General features: G+C 36.7%; 1 protein-coding gene across 2 annotated transcripts in view; it reads left to right on the top strand.

Moving 5' to 3' along the window:
- Positions 1-20,220, top strand: part of GABRA1 (gamma-aminobutyric acid type A receptor subunit alpha1) — a 60,574-nt gene that overhangs the window by 12,784 nt on the left and 27,570 nt on the right. For both annotated transcript variants that reach the window (XM_027084433.1, XM_027084434.1), the window contains 3 exons: positions 6,401-6,468; positions 13,771-13,991; positions 17,004-17,086. In XM_027084433.1, the coding sequence (XP_026940234.1) occupies positions 6,401-6,468; positions 13,771-13,991; positions 17,004-17,086 (372 nt within the window). The remainder of the gene's footprint in view (positions 1-6,400; positions 6,469-13,770; positions 13,992-17,003; positions 17,087-20,220) is intronic.

Below are 20,220 nucleotides of genomic sequence, written 5' to 3'. Positions count from 1 at the left end.
TTGCTCTCTCCCAATAGAAAATGCCATGATGTAAGGAGGGAAGGAGGCAAATTCTCAGTCGAGAAGAAATAAATGTCTCCTGTAATAAACTTTACCTTTTTTTCCCTGGGAGATTCTTGTATCATCTGAGTTCTTGGAATCTGAAAACGCAAAGGACCAGGTATTGGTTAGACACCTCGAAATGTGATTTTCTACCCCATATCCAGGTTTAGTAGCTGAATATCACCAACATTAAGTTGCTCTACGTTATCAGGGAGGGGAAAATTGCCAACTATTCTAAAGAATTAAGGGAATGGAAGTGAAGGACAAGGAGCAAAAATGTTGCCCCAGGCAGATTGGCAGGGAGCTGAAACATTGTCCAATCCAGGAGTATAAATTGATGGTTATGTAGGGAGCTCAGGATACTTTCAATTTCCAAACAGGACCATTTCAAAGTGGGGTTTTAAGACATACTTTATTATGATGACTAATGTTAGCCAATTCATTCTCCACATAGTGACTGCCTCTGTGAATTAATAGAAGCAAAGTAGCTTGAAGGAGGCAATAAACCTCCTTCATTAAGTTATGAGTACACAGAACTGGGCCCAGTGAATATTATTCTGAGTTCCTCAATAGACAGCATTTCCAGTGAAAATAGGGCCAATGCCATATTAAATAAATTGTTGTAATAGGGATTCCTAAGGAAACACCACCTACAATTCTTCACTATTGATTCCCTCTTCCATTATTTTTAAAATTACAGTCACTCTTAAAATCCACTCTTCACACATCAGCTGTCTTCTTAAACTGCAAGTAACATTCCTTCACTTCATTACCCAAAGATATTGCATTAGAACAAAGGTCAGCTGCTTCTATAAGAAGCTCTTTAGGTGTGGCCCTCTTTCCTCTAGAGTGTCATCTTGTACCGTGATCATCAGCTTCACCAAGCTCCAGATGTACTGGACTTTCTGTTTCTTAAGTCAAGCGCATCTATTCTCACCTCAGTTCTTTGCCTTATTCTTTCCTTTCCCTGAAATGTCTTTCCCTGTCTCTGTTCATCCTTGAATTTTTCTCACCTTTTAGGTTGCAGTTCAAATGTCATCTCTTCAAAGACACTCTTTCAGAACATTTATAATGATCTGACATTAACTAGTATAATTTGTGCATATGTGTTCATACACAACTATGTATGTAATTCTTCCTATCTATCTACCTACCTATGTTTCTAACCTATTTACCTAAAATATGTTTTACCTAAGATTGTGAGATATGCTACAGAAGAAAAGGAGCAATTGCACTTTTGCTCATCAATGTATCGATATTACTATTACCTAGAACAGTGCCTTCCTGGCACATAGAAAATGCTCAGTAAACATTCGTTGACTAAATTAATGTACCCAGTAAATACATCTCAAAGTGTTTTCGGCATTAAAATCTTATTTGACCCTCACTCTAATGCAATGGAGTTGACTGTGCGGGTATTATTTCTTCATTAAAGAAGTGATAAAACAGTCTCAGGGACATTAAAGGATTGTACCTGAAGTCACACAGCTTGTTCTCTAGGAAAATCAGAGTTAAAATCCAAGTGTTTTGACTCTTAATCCAATGTGCTTATTACTCACTATACTGCACTGCTTTTCTCATTTCTGCCTCAAGCACTAATCATCTTTTTGAATTATCACTTCAAAACATCTGTTACTTCAAAACTTATCAGCAGGATATCAACATTGTAGGAAATCCCCAGTAAAAAACAGATTTACTGCTGTCTAGCTGTTATAGAGGGATATAATATAGTGTGTATATATATGTGTATACATATATGTGTGTGTTTGTGTACATATATGTGTGCTCATATATGTTTATAAATTATATATATATGTTGTATGTAAAACATATCTTTGAAGAGTGTGCTTGTTTAAAGACTGATTTTAATTAATTTATCATCATAAACTTCATTTACATTGATGTACTATATTAAGATATTCTTAGTCACTGCAATAACAACCATCATCATCATAATCTCATTTTATATAATTCCATTCTATCTTTATCCTTTGAAAACTTGAACATGTGTATTCAGTTATACTAATTTGAAAGAATCTGTTGATTTTTTTACATTGGACAGAGAAGGATTATTGTGATGAAAATATTTGATTGAAAAAAATTCTTTGCTGAATTATCTACTCTCTGAACATTTCTTCCAACTGAGTTATTTTAATTGATTTCCACTTGCATACAATTTCCTCATTACCTAAGAGGTTCATTCATGTTTAACTTTGGCTAGGTGTATAATCTTCCTAGCTGAACTTCATCAGAAGTTCCTGACTCATGCTGTATGCTCTTAAATAGAATATATCAAAGCAAAAAAATATTTTGACTTTTCCTCATGTGACCCGTAGAAAGGCTTTGAGTACTTTATAGGTATTTCTAATAACACTTTAGAGTCTAACGCTAAGTCAATAAAGTCTAGTATTAGAGCACGTGATTTAAATTCTGTTTCAATGTTCCTTAAATAATAAATTATATATGTATATATTTATATATATCTCCCTACAACAGGGATTTCATGTTGAGGGGGGGATGACAAAGTTTTTCTTGAATTGGGAAAAAATAAGGTTCCTCAGCAGTTGCCCTAGCTCTCAGCCAAAGCACATAGGTATGAGCTCATCTTCCATTTAAGCCTGGTACACCTGAAGAGCACTTGATTACAAACCACCATTTCTTTGTCAAAAAAGCAAGTTAACGATGCCTCTATTTACAGTTTGGCTGAAGTTGATTCACAACAACCTTCTGTCTTGAACCTTTGCACTCCAGATTATAAACTTTCTATCTTAAAGCAGAATGACTTCACATGCCACTCATGGACTCCCTGGTGAGCTGGAGTGAAAGATACACTTTGGTCAAAGGATCCTATTCCTTGTCTCTGAGATGGTACTCAACTGAGTGAGAATGTGGTTTGAGGATAATCATTAAGTGTATATTTGAATAGAAAAAAATATGTAAGGGAATACATCAAGATATTAACAGTGGATTTATGTGGAAGGTGGTATTCCAGGGAATTTAAATTTTTAAAAATATTTTTCTGAAGTTTTTAAACTTATACTATGAACTTTAAAAAATTTTTATAAACAACATAATATGTTATATGGGCCTCATGCTTACCCTAAAGCTTTTGTAATGTTTTAGAGTAGCATTCCCAAGTAAGTTTGGGAAACACAGAGGTAGATGATGTTGACCACGTTTTTATTTAAAACATGGTTTCTTAGAGACATTAGCATGCTAATGTGCAAGACAAATCTTTCGGAGGCATACGTAATAAGCAGAGTTTTACAGCAATGGAAACTTCTTGCTCCACTGCATACTTACTACCAGCTGATGACAAATCAAAGAAAACTGTTTGGATGTGTGACAAGGGAAATATATTAGAAGGGAAAATATAGAAAGTGAGTGTTCTCTTCTGATTATCTTACACCCCCCAAGTTGAAGATGGAATCATCTGCTAACAATCTAAAATCAGCAGAGGGAAATAGTCCATATATTTGGCAAGTGGATAGCTCACTTCTTCAGACCATTTTATCATGCTAGATAAAACAGATTTGTGGTGTGTATGTGTCAATCACAATCTCCCAATTTATCCCTCCCCCACCTTACCCCCTGGTAACCATAAGTTTGTTTTCTACATCTGTAACTCTATTTCTGTTTTGTAAATAAGTTTGTTTGAATCCTATTTTTTAGATTCTACATATGAGTGATATATGGTATTTGTCTTTTTCTGTCTGACTTACTTCACTCAGTATGACAATCTGTAGGTCCATCCATGTTGCTACAAATGGCATTATTTCATTCTTTTCATGGCTGAGTAATATTCCATTGTATATATGTACCACATCTTCTTTATCCATTCCTCTACTAATGGACATTTATGTTGCTTCCATGTCCTGGCTATTGTAAATAGTGCTGCTATGAACATTGGGGTGCATGTATATTTTTGAATTATGGATTTCTCTGCTGGATCATATGGTAGCTCTATTTTTAGTTTTTTTAAGGAACCTCCATACTGTTCTCCATAGTGGCTGTACCAATTTACATTCCCACCGACAGTGTAGGAGGGTTCCCTTTTCTTCACACCCTCTCCAGCATTTAAAAAAAAAAAAAGAAAAGATTGGTTGCCCCTAAAATATCTGGTAAGCCAAGTTGTGTAAAGCTAGCTACCTTGGGGAGTTACCTTAAAGTGTAGAAATTATACCCTCCTCACACCCCCGAAATGGATAATAGTGATAAAGGAGTCCAAGAGAACCATCCCACACCACCAAGCACTTGCAAGTGTGCAAACTGAGATTCGTATATATTTCCCAAATGATTATGCATTTAATGACAGATCTCTGCTGTAAAAATAAAAATGAAAGAAAGGACATAATTTTAATTCCATAAGTGTCACTCAAATCTGTAAGATATTCACCATAAATCTTATAGTTTATAATCTGGAGAGAACCAAAACTCAAACTTGGGAACAAAATGAGGTTTTTTGCTTGATCTAGAAGGGGAAATCTTGAAAGAGAAAGATGAAAGTGAGCTCAATTAATAAGATAGATTCTAGCTTTTGTGACTAGATAGCATATATTTTCTTTTCATTATGGTTTTTAATTGAAGGTCATTCCTGACATTCTAATAAAGTATGAGCTCTTGATGGAGTCATAAGAAATAGCAGATATTTAAACTAAGAAAAGAATCAGGGCTTCCTTGGCGGCGCAGTGGTTGAGAGTCCGCCTGCCAATGCAGGGGACACGGGTTCGTGCCCCGGTCCGGGAAGATCCCACATGCCACGGAGCGGCTAGGCCCGTGAGCCATGGCTGCGGAGCCTGCGCGTCCGGAGCCTGTGCTCCGCAATGGGAGAGGCCGCAACAGTGAGAGGCCCGCGTACCGCAAAAAAAAACCAAAAACAACAAAAAAAGAAAAGAATCAGTCTAGTAAAAAAAAAAAAATATATATATATATATATATATATGGAAAGAGAGTGTGCAATAGAGAGACGTATACATTGCAGAAGTGACTGCTGGAAGGGGTGAGAAGGGGGACTGGTATGAGAGGCAAGTGGTTAATACAGCTGAGACTTATTGCTGACAGCTGCTCTTCTTAAGCAACACAGTTGCGGCAGGATGTTGGATGTTAAAGCTGAGGTTGGAAATGAGTTCTAAAAACACATCTCTATTCTCTTTGTCTCAAACTACCTCCTCTATTTTGAAGCGTTAAACAGTAAACCCCACATAACTATTATGTCAGGGGGCTCATTTAAGCATTTTGGAGCCAGTCAAATTGTTGGGGGGGAAATGGCCTAAAAATATTAGATTGGTTATTGAGGCGACTCTCTCCACCTCAAAATTATTATATCATTTGTTGAGCCAAATTTATACTGCAAGTATTACCTGTTTACAAGTGAATTGCTAAGGGATAAAATTTTTGATTTTCAAAAGAATTCTTATTGCATGTATTGGATCACCTTTTTAATGTCCTACACCAAAGATACAAATGTCCTGATAAATGAAATGAATTGCTTAAAATACTGGACTGTTATTTCTCAGAGCTAAAGTTGAAAATTACAGAGTCATCTTTTTTCATTTTCACCTCTTAACAAACTGTTTCCTTTTATACAGGCAACATTTCTCTCTCTCTCTCTTTTTTTTTTTTTAGTGAGTGACTGTATTTCCTTGAAAATATCTGTGTTGAGTTGTCACCAAACTATAATACATATGTTTTATTGGTTGAAATATATGCCTCAGAGACCAATAACATAAAATCACATTGAGCTTGAAATGGAATCTATTAAATGAACTTTTGCTGTACCGTCATATGTTCTTCTTATCCTCAAAACTGAAGAAACTTATATAGGTTGTCAGATTTTTTTTACCAGGGGGTAATTTGGATAATTAACTTATGATTTAGTGCCAGAAAGCAATCATTTATAAAACATACCCTTGAGTCCTTAGACAGTTAATAAAGCTCACTACAGTACACTATATACTTCCCAAGAGTAGCCTAAGTACCTGGAGCATCTGACGAGCTGTATAAGACTGTTTAAGCTCAAACCATATCCATATGCTAACATATTTTTATTATAATATGAAATGGCTTGGTATCACTCAGGAAAGTGTGTCCATTCTTAAAGAATTCATTAAGCATCATCTGACATCTCCATAAAATCTATCTCCCAAAGTGGCATATTTAGGCTCCGTTTTTCCACTGAAAGATATTCACTGTGAAATTTCATGTGTAAGCAGTAAATTATCAGGACTACACAGTGGACCAATTTTAGAAATTGCTAATCAAAGCCTATAAATTTCCCATTTGGGTGTGAGTTTGTGGTGGTGAGATCTAATAAGGGCTGTTGATAGACATTCACTGTCCCAATTTCTTGCTTCATCAGAGCGTGTAACTGAAGTGAAGACTGACATTTTCGTCACCAGTTTCGGACCCGTTTCAGACCATGATATGGTAAGTGACTGCATTTTTGGTTTTCCTGGGGTATTTTCTAAATTTAACTTTTGAAAGAAAAAATATAGATTAGGTATTTAGGAAGCAGCTCGTGATGCCTTGGCTATATCTTCGTGTCTCTCTGTATGCATAATATGTAATACATATAATATTTATGTAGTAGAAAATACCCATTTACTTTCCAGACCTGGCCTATTTATGGTTATCAACCACTGCAGTCTTCTTTTGTTCCATCCCTGAAATTATTCCTTTGCCTTGGTTTATGTTCTGCGAGACAAGTACTGTGAATTACCTTATATTTTAGTTAGGAGGAGATACTGATTGAAGAATGCTAGGTTTCTGGATAGCCAGTGCTATTATAAAACAGCCATAAACACTGCAATTGCTGAATTATTTTTGGTTAAAAAGGAGAAATGTGTTTAAAAGCTGAGTGAATACTTGACCAGAATTAAACAGAGAATGAAATAACACCTGTGGGAAAGGTTCAGCTTCATTGCAAAAGGCAATCGTTAAATTATTACCAAGAGTGAGAATAAAATGAATACATACCTGTTCTCTCTTTTCCCAACCCAAATGAACTAACATGAGTTTCTCTTCTATCTGATGGGAGCTGGTAAATCCGTAGAGCTCTGCAGATATTGTATAATATTTCTGAACTCGTAACAGCCAAGCTCCTGTATAAGCAAAAAATCATAAAGAGGCCATGAAGATTCATCGTTATGGATATTTTGAAGATATATTAATTAAATACTATTTTTGAAATGCCTTTTTGTTGATACCACCTTAACATTAAAGTCTTCTGGTTTCATAGTAACTCAGAAGATTCAGAATAAAAGTTACAGAAAATATCCATTTAGACCAGCATTTCCCAAAGTGTGGAAATTCACAGGGCATCCAGCTTGGCAGGGTTAAAGCTCTGACCAGTCCTGAGGTAAGGTAAACTGTTTAACTGCATTTAATCTAGTGTGTTCCAATCATATTTGTCCAAAACCCTTTTCTTCAAGTGATACTTGTTGACATTCTGTGAGTCATACATTGGGAAATGCTGGCTTAGGATAATTAGATACTTTATGCCTAAGAGAGGTTATGAAATGCACCAACTGTACAAATTAGAGTCAGTGGAGCATATGAGAGACAGCAGAGTGCTAGGTAAGAATACAGATCTCTGAACCAGAATGCCTGGGTCTATAATCCCAGCTCCTCCATTTATAAGAGTGTATCCTTGGGGAAGTTGCTTAATATGTCTCTGCCTCAGTTTCTTCATGTGTAAAATGGGAGTAATAATAATAATACTTCATAGGGTTATCACAAGTATTAAACAAATTAATACATGAAAAGCACTTAAAAATCATTGGCGTATCATGAGCACTCAACAAATGTCAGCCATTATTACTATGTAAGAAATAGAAATATAAAAGTTAGCCATAATTGTGGATTTATTCCTCTGGCAATTCATTTTGTCATTGTGGTCAGTCCGTAGACCACTTTATTGAAATACTGTGTGATACAATTATTTTTGCTAAATTGATTGCGGTCTGAGGACCTACTGTGATTCTCCCATATTGGAACTCAGTCTTCCCACCACCCTATTCTCTCATGCTACTTTTCTAATCAGGAACATTTAATAGATCCTAGTCAAGTTTAAGGTCAAATTTAAACTCCTCTGCCTGTATCCCATACAATCCATACACGATTTACCACTAGACCTCACTTGTTCCCAATATTTACTATTTAGTCATTCACGTTAGTACTACTTTCTGTGAGGCATAACACTGGGGGTTAGCAGGACTGGCTCTAGGATTCAGGCTGGCTGAATTCAAATTCCTCACTAACAGCAGCATGACCTTGGGCAAATCAGTTAAGGCTGTAAGGCTCAAAGTCTCTAAAGTGAGTATATTATTATAATTACCTATCCTTGTAAGACTGTTAGGAATTTTAAATGAGATATGTAAATAATGGTCTATTGATGGTGCTCAATAAATGGTAGCTATTATTATTTTGCCTCTGAACCCTTTATCAAGCCATGCACTCTTTGTGGAAATTTCCTCTACTCTCCACCCATCTAAATTCTGTATTTCCACAAAAGCCCTAATCAGGACCCAAATGCTTGATGAAAACTTTTTTTTTTAATTAATCCAATAACAAGTTAACTTTTCCTTTCTGCATTATAATCACATTTATTGACTGTAAGGTACAATTTAGCTTTTGCACACTGCTTTGTAAAGTTATTTATCTTACATAAATATCTTATTTTCCTAAAGTGACGCCAAAAAAACATAAAGGCACTCTTGTTTTGCATCCCTCACAGTAACAGTGCATTGCTGTTTTACAGTAACTGTTGAATTTCTACTTATTTGGTGAAAGGCTGAGGAGTCTATATTATCTTTTAAAAATTAAGGTCTTCTGAAACTCAGTAAATAACACCCTCTTTCTTACCTGAATCTTGAGCCTTTTGAGAAATAAGGCTGCAGTGTAAGGGATATGGAAAATGAGAATATCATCTTTATTACTAATAATGATGGTATTGCAAAAGGTGGCTTATATCTGCAGACAAGTGAGTTTCCAGAGAGTAAACAACCAGTCAGATTAACCCACCCCATCAGCAGGCAGAGTTGGTTTCCCTCTGCGAGGGTGTAGACTGTCCGTGTAAAACTTCTAGCATAGAGGAACACAGCTGCATTTGTGAGTCTAATGGACAGCCAGCATCCAAAATGCAGAAGACAAGAGGAAGAGGCTGAGATAGGCAAGATTGATTTCTCCTTGCAAATTCTCCTGTCAAATTAAATTATTCCTCCTCTCTCCCCTCCCCAAATAGAAGAGTGTGAGATAAAGGAGAACTTTCAGAAGTTTTACACTGGTGAAGCTCTCTTCTCATAGATGGAAACACTAAGAGAGGGGATGAAGCATTACAAAGAGCACATACTGATAATGATATTACTCCTAATAATAATAATAAATAACTTTTCTCTCTCTATCTCTGGCACCTAGCATGATGTCTCACAAAGAGTAGATGCTCGATAGAAGTTGTTAGGGACAGTGCCCAAATAAAGCCATATGCAATCAAAAAGTTTTCTCTTAAAAATATTTGGTATACCTTTGAGTTATTGGTTCAGATTAAGTATGATCTTAGGAACCAATGATGTCTTTTGTCTTAGACAAAAGATGCACTCTAGGATTTTGGATACACCATTAACCCTAAGATTATCATGAATCACTTTTTATTTATGGCCTTTGATCAAATATCAGGTAGGAAGAAGGGAACGGAGTCTAAACCAGTGATACCGTTTTGCCTAAAACTCTTGAACAAGACAATATCTGAATTGTTCTATCAAGGGATCAAATTAGCCATAGGCCTGCAACTGGTTTCCTAAGTGACAAGCAGAAACTGTACCTTACCACTTTGAGATTAATCATTTAAACTACATTACTGGGGAATTATCCGTAAGAAAGAGCAGTATGATTTAGAGGCTATCAAAATTAAAAGGCAGAATGACAAAGCTATTTTTCAAGACATGAAATGTAGTTTTTAAACTGAGCGCTGATAAAATATCTAATTAATAATAATAAATAATAATAACCATAACAACATTCAACACTATTGAATGCTACAATATGTTAGGCACTGTGCTAAGGGTTTTATAGATCATATTTCTTCTAATCCTCCTGCCAACATTTTAGCTAAGTGTTATTATTACCCACATTTTCCAGAGGAGAAAAGTGACCCAGCTAGGTAGCAACTTGAACTCAGCCTGTCCGTCCTTAGAGACTCCATAGCTCCCAAGGCATTTGACTTCATCTGGAATAGAAAACAAAATTAGGACAACTCCTTAACTTTATTTTAAAAGCCATTAATTGGCAATCAAACCTCACATTCCCAGGGCACTAGGTTCTGACAGAAATATCCAGGCAGCACAATCATACAGCCCTGTTTTCCATAGCGCTTAAAACGTATTAAATCAAAGCACACACAGACAGTAATAAACGGTGCAAGCGGGAACGCTACAGTACAATATTTATTTAGGAATATAATGGATGTTTTGTCCCAGTCTTCAGAAAAAGGCTCATATTCTCTAGGGTCCTACTCTATTCAACAGGGTAACTTGGAGAGAATTTTCACTCAAGTGGTGTGGGCTAGAACACTGAACCCTGAACAAAGTGTTCACCAGAGCTTCTTATTTGTTCAGGCACTTTTCTGTGGAGTCTTCTGTTTTGCCTCCTTTTTTTGTTTTGCTTAGTTATGACCACTTTCTCACTTTCTTCAGGTTTTCTGTCCTACCACCCTTCCAAAGAAATTGCACTTTTTCCATTCCCAGCTACCTAGAAATCTAATATAAATTTGTGTTGATTAAAAAAAAAGAGAGAGAGAGACAATAACTTTTAATGTTTACTGAGAACTTCTGTGTTCTAGACTAGGGGTCCCCAACCCCCGGGCCATGGACCACAACCAGTCCGTGGCCTGTTAGAAACCAAGCGGCATAGGTGAGCAGCGGGCAAGCGAGTGGAGCTTCATCTGCCGCTCCGCATCGCTCCCATTCCCGCCTGAACCATCACTCGCATTACCTCCTGAACCAACCCCTCTGCCCACCGCCCCGGTCCATGGAAACATTGTCTTCCACGAAACCGGCCCCTGGGTGCCAAAAAGGTTGGAGACCGCTGCTCTAGACATTCTTGTAAGCTGTTCACTTGTGTTGACACTTCTCACAACAGCAAAGTGAAATAAGTATTTCCATGATCCCCACTTTATAAATTGGCAACTAGGGCATTAGAGAAAATAAGAAAATGACCTAAGGCCATTCATCTGGCAGAGGGACGATTCAGTTCTAGTTAGCAGACTTAGAATTTACATGTGTAATCATTATGCTCTGGCTCTACCCTCTCCTTCTTGTTCCAACTTCCTAGAGAAGGGGCTCTGGCCCAGCTTGGTCTAATGAATTTCGACCATGGGGAGAGGTCACACTATACAAGTAGCTGCTGGGAGCTGCATGCTGCTACCATGGCAATATTGCAGGGGCCATTCTCAGGATATGGGAGACCAAATACACTCTTTTTTAGGCAAGAGGTGATCATGATCAACTGCTTTATATCAGTTTTCATTTCCACTTCTAACAGAGGAAATCATGGAAATGAAAGCTAATCCAGTTAATTTTGCCCCTTGTACTTGTGTGTGTGTGTGTGTGTCTGTGTGTGTGTGTGTGCACACGCATGCTTGTGTAACTAGGTATTCGAAAAGAGAGTATCTTAAATGAATTTGGGGATGTCATTGTCCACCATTATCACAGGTAAATAAAGCTAGCTGTAAATATGATAAACTTGTAAACCTTAGGACCTTGGCAAGTTTTGACATAATTTTTTGGAATCTTTGCCTTTGGGATATATCTTGTCAAACACTTGATGATAAATATAGTTTAAGTTTATTTTATATGTAACATTTATTTTAGATTCAAAAATCTCCTTGGAGCAAGCAACAAGTGAACAAATGTTTCAGATTCATGGGGATATGGTCAGTTTAGACATCCCTGGAACCTTGGTTTACGAGAGACTGTTGCCTCCACTGCTGACCAGGCTAAAGTTGTTCAGTTGCATAAACTATAGAGCACTGATTCCTGAGTAATAGAAATAGCATCATTATCATAGCCCTATCTCAGAAGCTTGTCTATTGTCCAGAGAAGAGAACATGCACAGCCCAGAGTAAACCCATACGCTCTGCTTCCCTAGCAAGCACTGCTACTCTGGATCTTTTCCTGATATAATCCACAGGCACCCCCCTCATTTCTCTCCCCAAGAAAAATACTATTCTAAACCCAGTTTACTCCTCCACAAGTTTTTCCTATAGCTTCCAAGTCCAAACAGTTTCTCCCTCTGTCAAATTTAACAGATGCTTAATAAATGTGTCTAAGTAAATTCCTATGCCAGGTATCCCAGTGCCTCTCATCTGACACTTCCAGACAGAGAAAACAAACAAAGTAACTTCTCCTGCCTGCAAAGACACACTGGTGTCCTGTTACACTTTTTTTTTTTTTCTATCTCAATCGCACTTACCACTATGCCTCGTACATTATAGACTAACCAATAATAATTCTTAGTTACCTGATCAGTAAGGGCTCAGCAATGTCAAACGTGTGCTTTGAAAATCTTCATTCAGTCTTTACCCAAACTTGCATTAACCCCGGGAAAGAGACAGGTAGTAAAATTCATGCACAAAAAGCCTGAACACAGACACTATTGTGCATGTGCTAAAGACGATATGTATAAAAGATTTTAAAAAACAGCTTTCTGATGCATCAGGGTTTAGGGGATTAAGAAAACAGAGCATGATGTTTTCAAGTTAGTCTTCCTTCCAGTTTGGAGCATTCTAAGATTAATGGAGAATGTGGTAATCTTTATTTCAAACCATTGACTTCCAATTTTAGTGTCAGTGTAGCAAGTCCTGCAAAGAAGATGGATATTATTACCCCTTTCAATTTTAGGAGCTGGTAAATCACATTGCTTGTTTTCAGATTAGCAGATGTTTGTCTCTGGGTATTGCCATGAGGAATGCTGTGCTTGTTCAAATAAATAGATTCCCTGGCTGTGAATGATGATGAGCTTCACACATTTCTCCTGTGTCTCATACACACACACATATATACTCACAAGCACACACTCACACACACCCGCATATTCTGCATTCTTTTCTTTTTTTCTTGGAAAGTATGCAAATTACCTGAAACAATTTCTTATTTTCAAAATCTTCTTCACTGTGTAGAACTGAAAATCTATATACATTATTTGTGGAAAAAAAATGTTCACTTAGCCAAAAAGAAGATGGGATTATCACATTCACATTAGCACCAAGGATGTCTTGGGACTGGGTGTGGGGTTTTCAGAAACCATAAGAGGGCCCCCCAAATGCTTTATTTTTATAACTAGGATTGCCTAACTTAAACATTTTCCTGTATGTAATAATCTGTAACATGAGTTTTGTTTTCACTTGCAATATATTCTATCTCTTCGAGTACTGATGTGGTGCAGGTGGTGGTGGGAATAGGGTGCTAGTTTCCTTTCACATGTCTGAGGAGATATTCAGCAGAAGTTTTCTCACCAAAAAGTAATTCAGGCATTTAGATATTTTTCAAGTGATTATGTCAACCAACGATTCACCTGATACCAATATGTACAGGCCACCACAAGTTTACTTCTAGGAATATCATCTAGGTCATATTTTGCTTCTAAAGTTGCAAAAATTATGCATCGTCTGTGTAAGCCATTTGCATTGCAAAATACAGCACAGTGAACTCTTTGCCATTTTCCAAAATTACCTAGGAATATACAATAGATGTATTCTTCCGTCAAAGCTGGAAGGATGAAAGGTTAAAATTTAAAGGACCCATGACGGTACTCCGGTTAAATAACCTAATGGCAAGTAAAATCTGGACTCCGGATACCTTTTTCCACAATGGAAAGAAATCAGTGGCACACAACATGACCATGCCCAACAAGCTCCTACGGATCACAGAGGATGGGACCTTGTTGTACACCATGAGGTAAGGATGACTGTGTTCCGTTCGTGAGTTTTTCTAGACCTTCTCTTCCATGTGTAGGCAGTCAACAAGCTGATGGGCCATTGTAGAGCATCTGGTTTCCTGTTTTCCCTGTTTTTCAACTTTAATAATTATTCTACTATGAAAACTAAACTGGCTGAAATACTATGCAAGTATTAAAGCGTTAAGTAAAATGATTAGACAAAATGAAAAAAAATGTTTACAATGTATAAGTAATGCCATATATATATATATATATATATATATATATATATATATATATCCCCAATATGTTCTAATTCAATAGAGGAACTTCTCCCTACTATTAACCTTGTGGATTCCTGCATTCCAGTAAGGTCTAGATTAAATTTCTAGAAGCTATCTCATGGTATATATCTGAAAATGTTTCTATTTAAAAAGGAGAAAAAAACCAGAAAATAGAAAAAGTTCAAAATTTTTATATATAAATTCATGTGGAAGTATACATTTTGAAGAAGTATATTAATTCACAATGATGTTAATTAGACTGAGAATATAAATATTCTTAATTTTGCTTAAATTGAAGACTACATATATATTTTTGCTCCATAAACATTTCCCCCATTTTGAGATTACTGTAAGCCCAGAATCTGGATACCAATCATTCATTTATGGATGAATGAAAGAAACATGAATTGAATAAAGGTTTGAATATTTTTAGAAAAAAAGTTGTTTAAAAACATTCCTATTTTATGAGAAATTAAGAATTATCCAGGACTTGCGACTTCCCTGGTGGTCCAGTGGTAGAGAATCCACCTTCCAATGCAGGGGACATGGGTTCAATCCCTGGTTGGAGAACTAACATCGCACATGCTGCGGGACCACTAAACCAGTGCGCCACAACTACTGAGCTCGCACACCTCAGCTAGAGAGCCTGTGTGTCGCAAACTACAAAGCCCGCACACCACAACTAGAGAGAAGCCCACGAACTGCAGCGAAAGATCCCACATACCGCAATGAAGATGCTGTGTACCACAACTAAGACCTGACACAGCCAAAATATAAAATAAATACATAAATAAATAAAATATTAAAAAAATTATCTAGGACTCATTCTGAAGAGATGCAGTTTTTTCATATCCAGATGACTTGTTGGAATGTTGTTTTTATAGATCTGGCCAGCACTTGGTAATTTAGAGCATCCAATTATTCCTTTGGTATGAAAAGGTAATAAAGGCAACCCCTAGACTTGGCAGATTGTGTTTCGAGTGGGAGTAGAGTGATATTTTGACTTTGGAGAAAGCTGCCAGAATTCCTAGCTTTTCATACCCAAATGAAAGAAAAACTGCTTTAAGAGCCACTTTAGATAGATGTTGGACTCAACTAGTAAAAGTGTAATAGGACTGAAAGAATGAAAATTCCAGAAAAGAGAGAAAGTAGAGGATCAGTGGACAGATGTGTTGAGAACTTTCCAGATCATCTAAGCAGGATCTATTTATATTTGAAATTTGAAATATTCTCCCCTTGTAAAATACCCTACACTTGTTTTTGAGCCTAAATCTAGTATCCTTTCCTGCCAGCTGCTAATTATCTAGGAGGGATTTGTGTATACTGAACAGTTTATCAGTTAATAGTTCCTGATATGTGTAATATTCTTCATCAGTAACTAACCTATATCCCCCTTCTCCTAAATTTCTCATCACCTTTGCTAATGTGTTACCACTTCCCTGAATAGTTTGACTTAAGTATAAGAGTGTAATCATTAATTTACACATTTCATATTTACTTTAATTAATATTGTAATCACTTCATGATTTTACTTGTTATAAAGCCATCTTGCCACATTAGAGTTACTTAATAATATGGGTAAATATATCTCCTGAAAATTATGTGAGGAATTTGGGTGTAAATTTTCCATAGTTCCACCAAATGACATCAAACATATTTCGGTGAATTCCTTTCTTGACTACCCTTTTTAAAACATAAATAGAATTCACATTCACATTCCCATAACATAGGGACTAAAAAGAAGCTCAGCAGAGTACTGGCTTCAATTAGGCAGTAGATTTGTAGGTAAAACTAAATGGTTGGAATATAGTGAAATCACTTATAAAGGAGACTTTAAGTGAATGTCAGCTTCACAGAACCTGAGGACAGTTCCTCCCTCACCTATTCCTTTGTTGTCTTATGCATTTGGTGCTATATTAGGGAAGGGGGTGGGGAGAGATGCACTTAGGAATGGAGAAATTTGCCTCTCTTCCTTGTTATCCATGTCTTCTCAACCAAGGATGAATTAGTATTATTACAAGTATTTATTTGCTTACATCCCATTTTATTCTCAAAGGATTTGCTCTGGCAGGTGGATTAGTTGATGATGCCTATTTTGGAAAACTTTGGTAATGCTTGCCCATCATACAAAATCAGGTGTCACCTATTTTCTCAAAACAGACAAAAAAATGGATAGAATCCAGTCATTGTTGTAAATAATTCTTTATATTTTTTATTTTATTTTTTAAAATTTATTTATTTATTTTTGGCTGCATTGGGTCTTCGTTGCTGCGCACAGCCTTTCTCTAGTCGCGGTGAGCAGGGGCTACTCTTCGTTGTGGTGCTCAGGCTTCTCATTGTGGTGGCTTGTCTTTGTTGTGGAGCATGGGCTCTAGACGCGTGGGCTTCAGTAGTTGTGGCTCATGGGCTCCATAGTTGTGGCTCGTGGGCTCTAGAGCGCAGGCTCAGTAGTTGTGGTGCACAGGCTTAGTTGCTCCGCGGCATGTGGGATCTTCCCGGACCAGGGCTCGAACCTACGTCCCCTGCATTGGCAGGTGGATTCTTAACGACTGCGCCACCAGGGAAGTTCAATAATTCTTTTTAAATCGTTTGATTATTAACAGCTCGGTATAGCATTGCCATTTGTGTTTGTCTCTCCTGCTTTCTTAATATATTTGCTATAGTTAATAACATCCCACTTGTATTTATCAGAAAGTATCTAATCTATAGGACTTTTGTTTGTATCCCATATTTCCCTTAATCGATAAGGCTGACGGTGAGAGCTGAATGTCCAATGCATTTGGAGGATTTCCCTATGGATGCCCATGCCTGCCCACTAAAATTTGGGAGCTGTGAGTAAATTTATTTTATTTTTACGAGAGGCATGTCTTTAAGCAAGAAACCTCCAGTTAGTTATGAATGTTCAAGAGACAGATAAAGAACATCAAGAATATTTAAAGTGATTTACTGCAAGTGCTTTCTATAAGTAATAATCTTTGACTTCACTTTTTAATATTTTTTCAGGAAGGGGTTATTCCCTATCTGTTGAACTAGAAGGAAGGGATTTAACTATTTAGTGGAAAAATTCTATTTTTGTTCAAGTAGTATTCATAAAACACCAAATGGAGTTTGGATGCTTATACCTCATAGATAATATCTTCTTTCCAATAAATGGAGATCACTGTGTTTATTTTATATCATTACTGACATTGGTTTGTTCTTAAGAATAATTTGACTTGTTTATCAAATGGAAATATTGGTAGGTGGCAAAGGACAATAATTAGGTCCTCTTAATAATGAAGCCTACACCCAAAGATGATGCTAGAAAAGAATTTACTCTAATTATAGTCTTAAAACAGTTCCAGATATGTTTGGATATCTCATGAAGTTCATGTATATATGAATGCTTTGGAAGCTATCTTAGATAAATCACCTTTATGATAACTTTCAGGGTTTCTGCTACTTGAAAATATGCAGGCGCACACGTTAGAGGAGCCCAGAGAACGGTGGTCAGCAGAGTTAGGTTCTTTTGTCTTCCTCTACTTTTCTGCTTTTGATTATAGTGTGCATGCATAAAGTGAGGAGGAATAATGTATTCCTGGTTTCCTGCAGGGGAGTTACATATAAGGACTGAGTCAACCTCTTGACTAACCTAACCAGCTTTCTGTTCTCACTAGACAGGCAATCTGAGCAACTATTTTGGTGAAGGTATGATTCACAGAAGAAAAATAGTGGTAGTGTAGGAAGACAGCAAGCAAAGAAAATAGCAAAGGGCCTTCGGGTTCCTAGCAGCGCTAGTCATGGAAAGACAACTTTGTCTATTTATAAATCTCATTCTATACTGAAACCCAAGGGTAGACTACTTCAAAAACTGTCAGCTAAACAGGCCTTTGATGATAACTCCCTCCTATCCATTTTCTTCCCCAATTTAATGTATGTTCTATACCATGAACTATTATTTTTTTTCTGATTACCGGTTCCATTTTTAACGATAATATTATGTATTATGTGTTACTTGTATGCCAGGCAGTGTACTAAATATTTGTATATGCATCAGCTCATCTAATCCACAAAATAATCTTATAGTTAGGGATATCATACATCATAGTTTGCCTGAAACAGTACTGATTCAGGACTAAATCCTGGTATAATTAATAGTACCTCCTTTTGGCTTCAAAAATATATTGTTTTAGACAATTAATTTTATGTTTAGTATATTAGTTAGCTCACTCACTTTTAAGCAGTGAGTATAGCTTAAAAAAGAGGAGTTTATATTTTTATACAAGATATATGAAGGTAAGTGACTGTTGGTTAATTGCTGGTTAGTTCAGCATCTTAACAAGGATGCTGTCTTAAGACGTCCTTAGAAATTCTTCCTGATGACAGAATGGTTGTTGCAACTCCAGCCATTGCCTCTGCTTTCAAGATGAAGAGGAATAGTGGGAAAAGAAGAAAAGAGTAGTGCCTGTGTCAAAAAAGTAAAATCTTTCCCTAAAGACCTAACAGGTATCTTCTCACATCTTATTAATTAAAGCTGTGTCACATGACCAATGCTAACTGCAAAGGAGGCTGGGGAAAAATATTTTTAACTAGGCACATTGTCATCCTGAAGAAAATCAACAGTGAGGAGAAAACAAATAATGTCTCATATAAGAAAACTGAAATTTAAAGAAAAACAAGTAAGCTGTTTTCCACCTCAGAGCCTTTGCACATGCTCTTTTTTCTGCCTGGGTTACTCTCCCCTTGGTTTTTAGCATAGCTGGTTTTATTTTTTAAATATAGGATTTTTATTTATTTATTTTTTTGGCCATGCCTCACAGCTTGTGGGATCTTAGTTCCCCAACCAGGGATCGAACCCTGGCCCTCGGCACTGAAAGTGCCGAGTCCTAACCACTGGACCGCCAGGGAATTCCCCGTGGCTGGTTTTATTTATCCCCTACATCTCAGCATAAATATCGGTTCCTAGGGCCTTTCTTGAAGCCCTTATCAAAACTTGTAGGTGCTCCCATCAGTCTTCTTGATCACAATACACATTTATTTTATACTATTTATCACAGAAATAATTATTAGTCCTGTTAACATTGTTATTGTCTAGAGACTGCAAACTCCATGACAGCAGAATCTATTTTGTTCTACATTTCCTAGCACAGAGCCTAATACAATGTAGGCACTCAATAAATATTTATTGAATGGATAAAGATGATAATAATCAGGTTTTAAATGCCCCTTCAGTGTTTAAGCCTCAGAAATGATGGCCTCAGAAAAGAGGGTTTAAGGACTGTGGGGAATGAAACCTCAACATCAAAGACTTAATATTGAAGAATAGGCTCAGAAGGCACATGCTCAGTGGAAGGGAACACCATGGAGAATTACTGTTGCCTGCCAGTAGCATGGGGAGATGCAGCAGTGGTCCATTTATTGTATAGTCATTTCTCCAACGTGGCCTAACTAGCGTATTTCAGAGATAAAGAAACTGAGGCAAAAGTGAGATAAAAATGCTTTGACCCAACTTTTAAAGCAAACACCTTGCCAAAGTATCAGAGAAAATAAGGAAAACATAAGCAAGATGATTTCGCAATAATTTAGTAAAGCACTATGTAATAAATGTTCATGAGGTGCAGAAGCAACTGCATCCATATGTTGATAAGAACCAAACCTGGAAAAGCAGATGTTTTCCTTACCACTCGCCATTAGATTCTGATTGTCAGTGCTACATTATACTTTCTGCTTGTTAGGGATAACACCCTCTGTATAAGGCCAGATAACTCAAACACAGTATATATACATAAGGCAGCTGACATCTTTTAACTGCTTTCTGAGGAATTTACAAAATAAGGCTTTGATTCTAGAAGAAGAGATTCAGATTATATTCTGACAATAAGGTCTAGGCAAGTGCTAGACGTAGTCAGGACATAATAAATGATCATTTCCTGACTGATTATCAAGCAGTGTCTTATAAATAAGGAGAAAGGGATAAATAGAAATT

This window comes from Aethalodelphis obliquidens, unplaced genomic scaffold (assembly GCF_003676395.1).
Source record: "Aethalodelphis obliquidens isolate GAN/ISIS:26980383/991018 unplaced genomic scaffold, ASM367639v1 scaffold52, whole genome shotgun sequence".
Taxonomy (NCBI): Eukaryota; Metazoa; Chordata; class Mammalia; order Artiodactyla; family Delphinidae; genus Aethalodelphis; species Aethalodelphis obliquidens.
The sequence above is the reverse complement of the archived record's forward strand: the minus strand, read 5'-3'. Positions and strand labels throughout refer to the sequence as shown.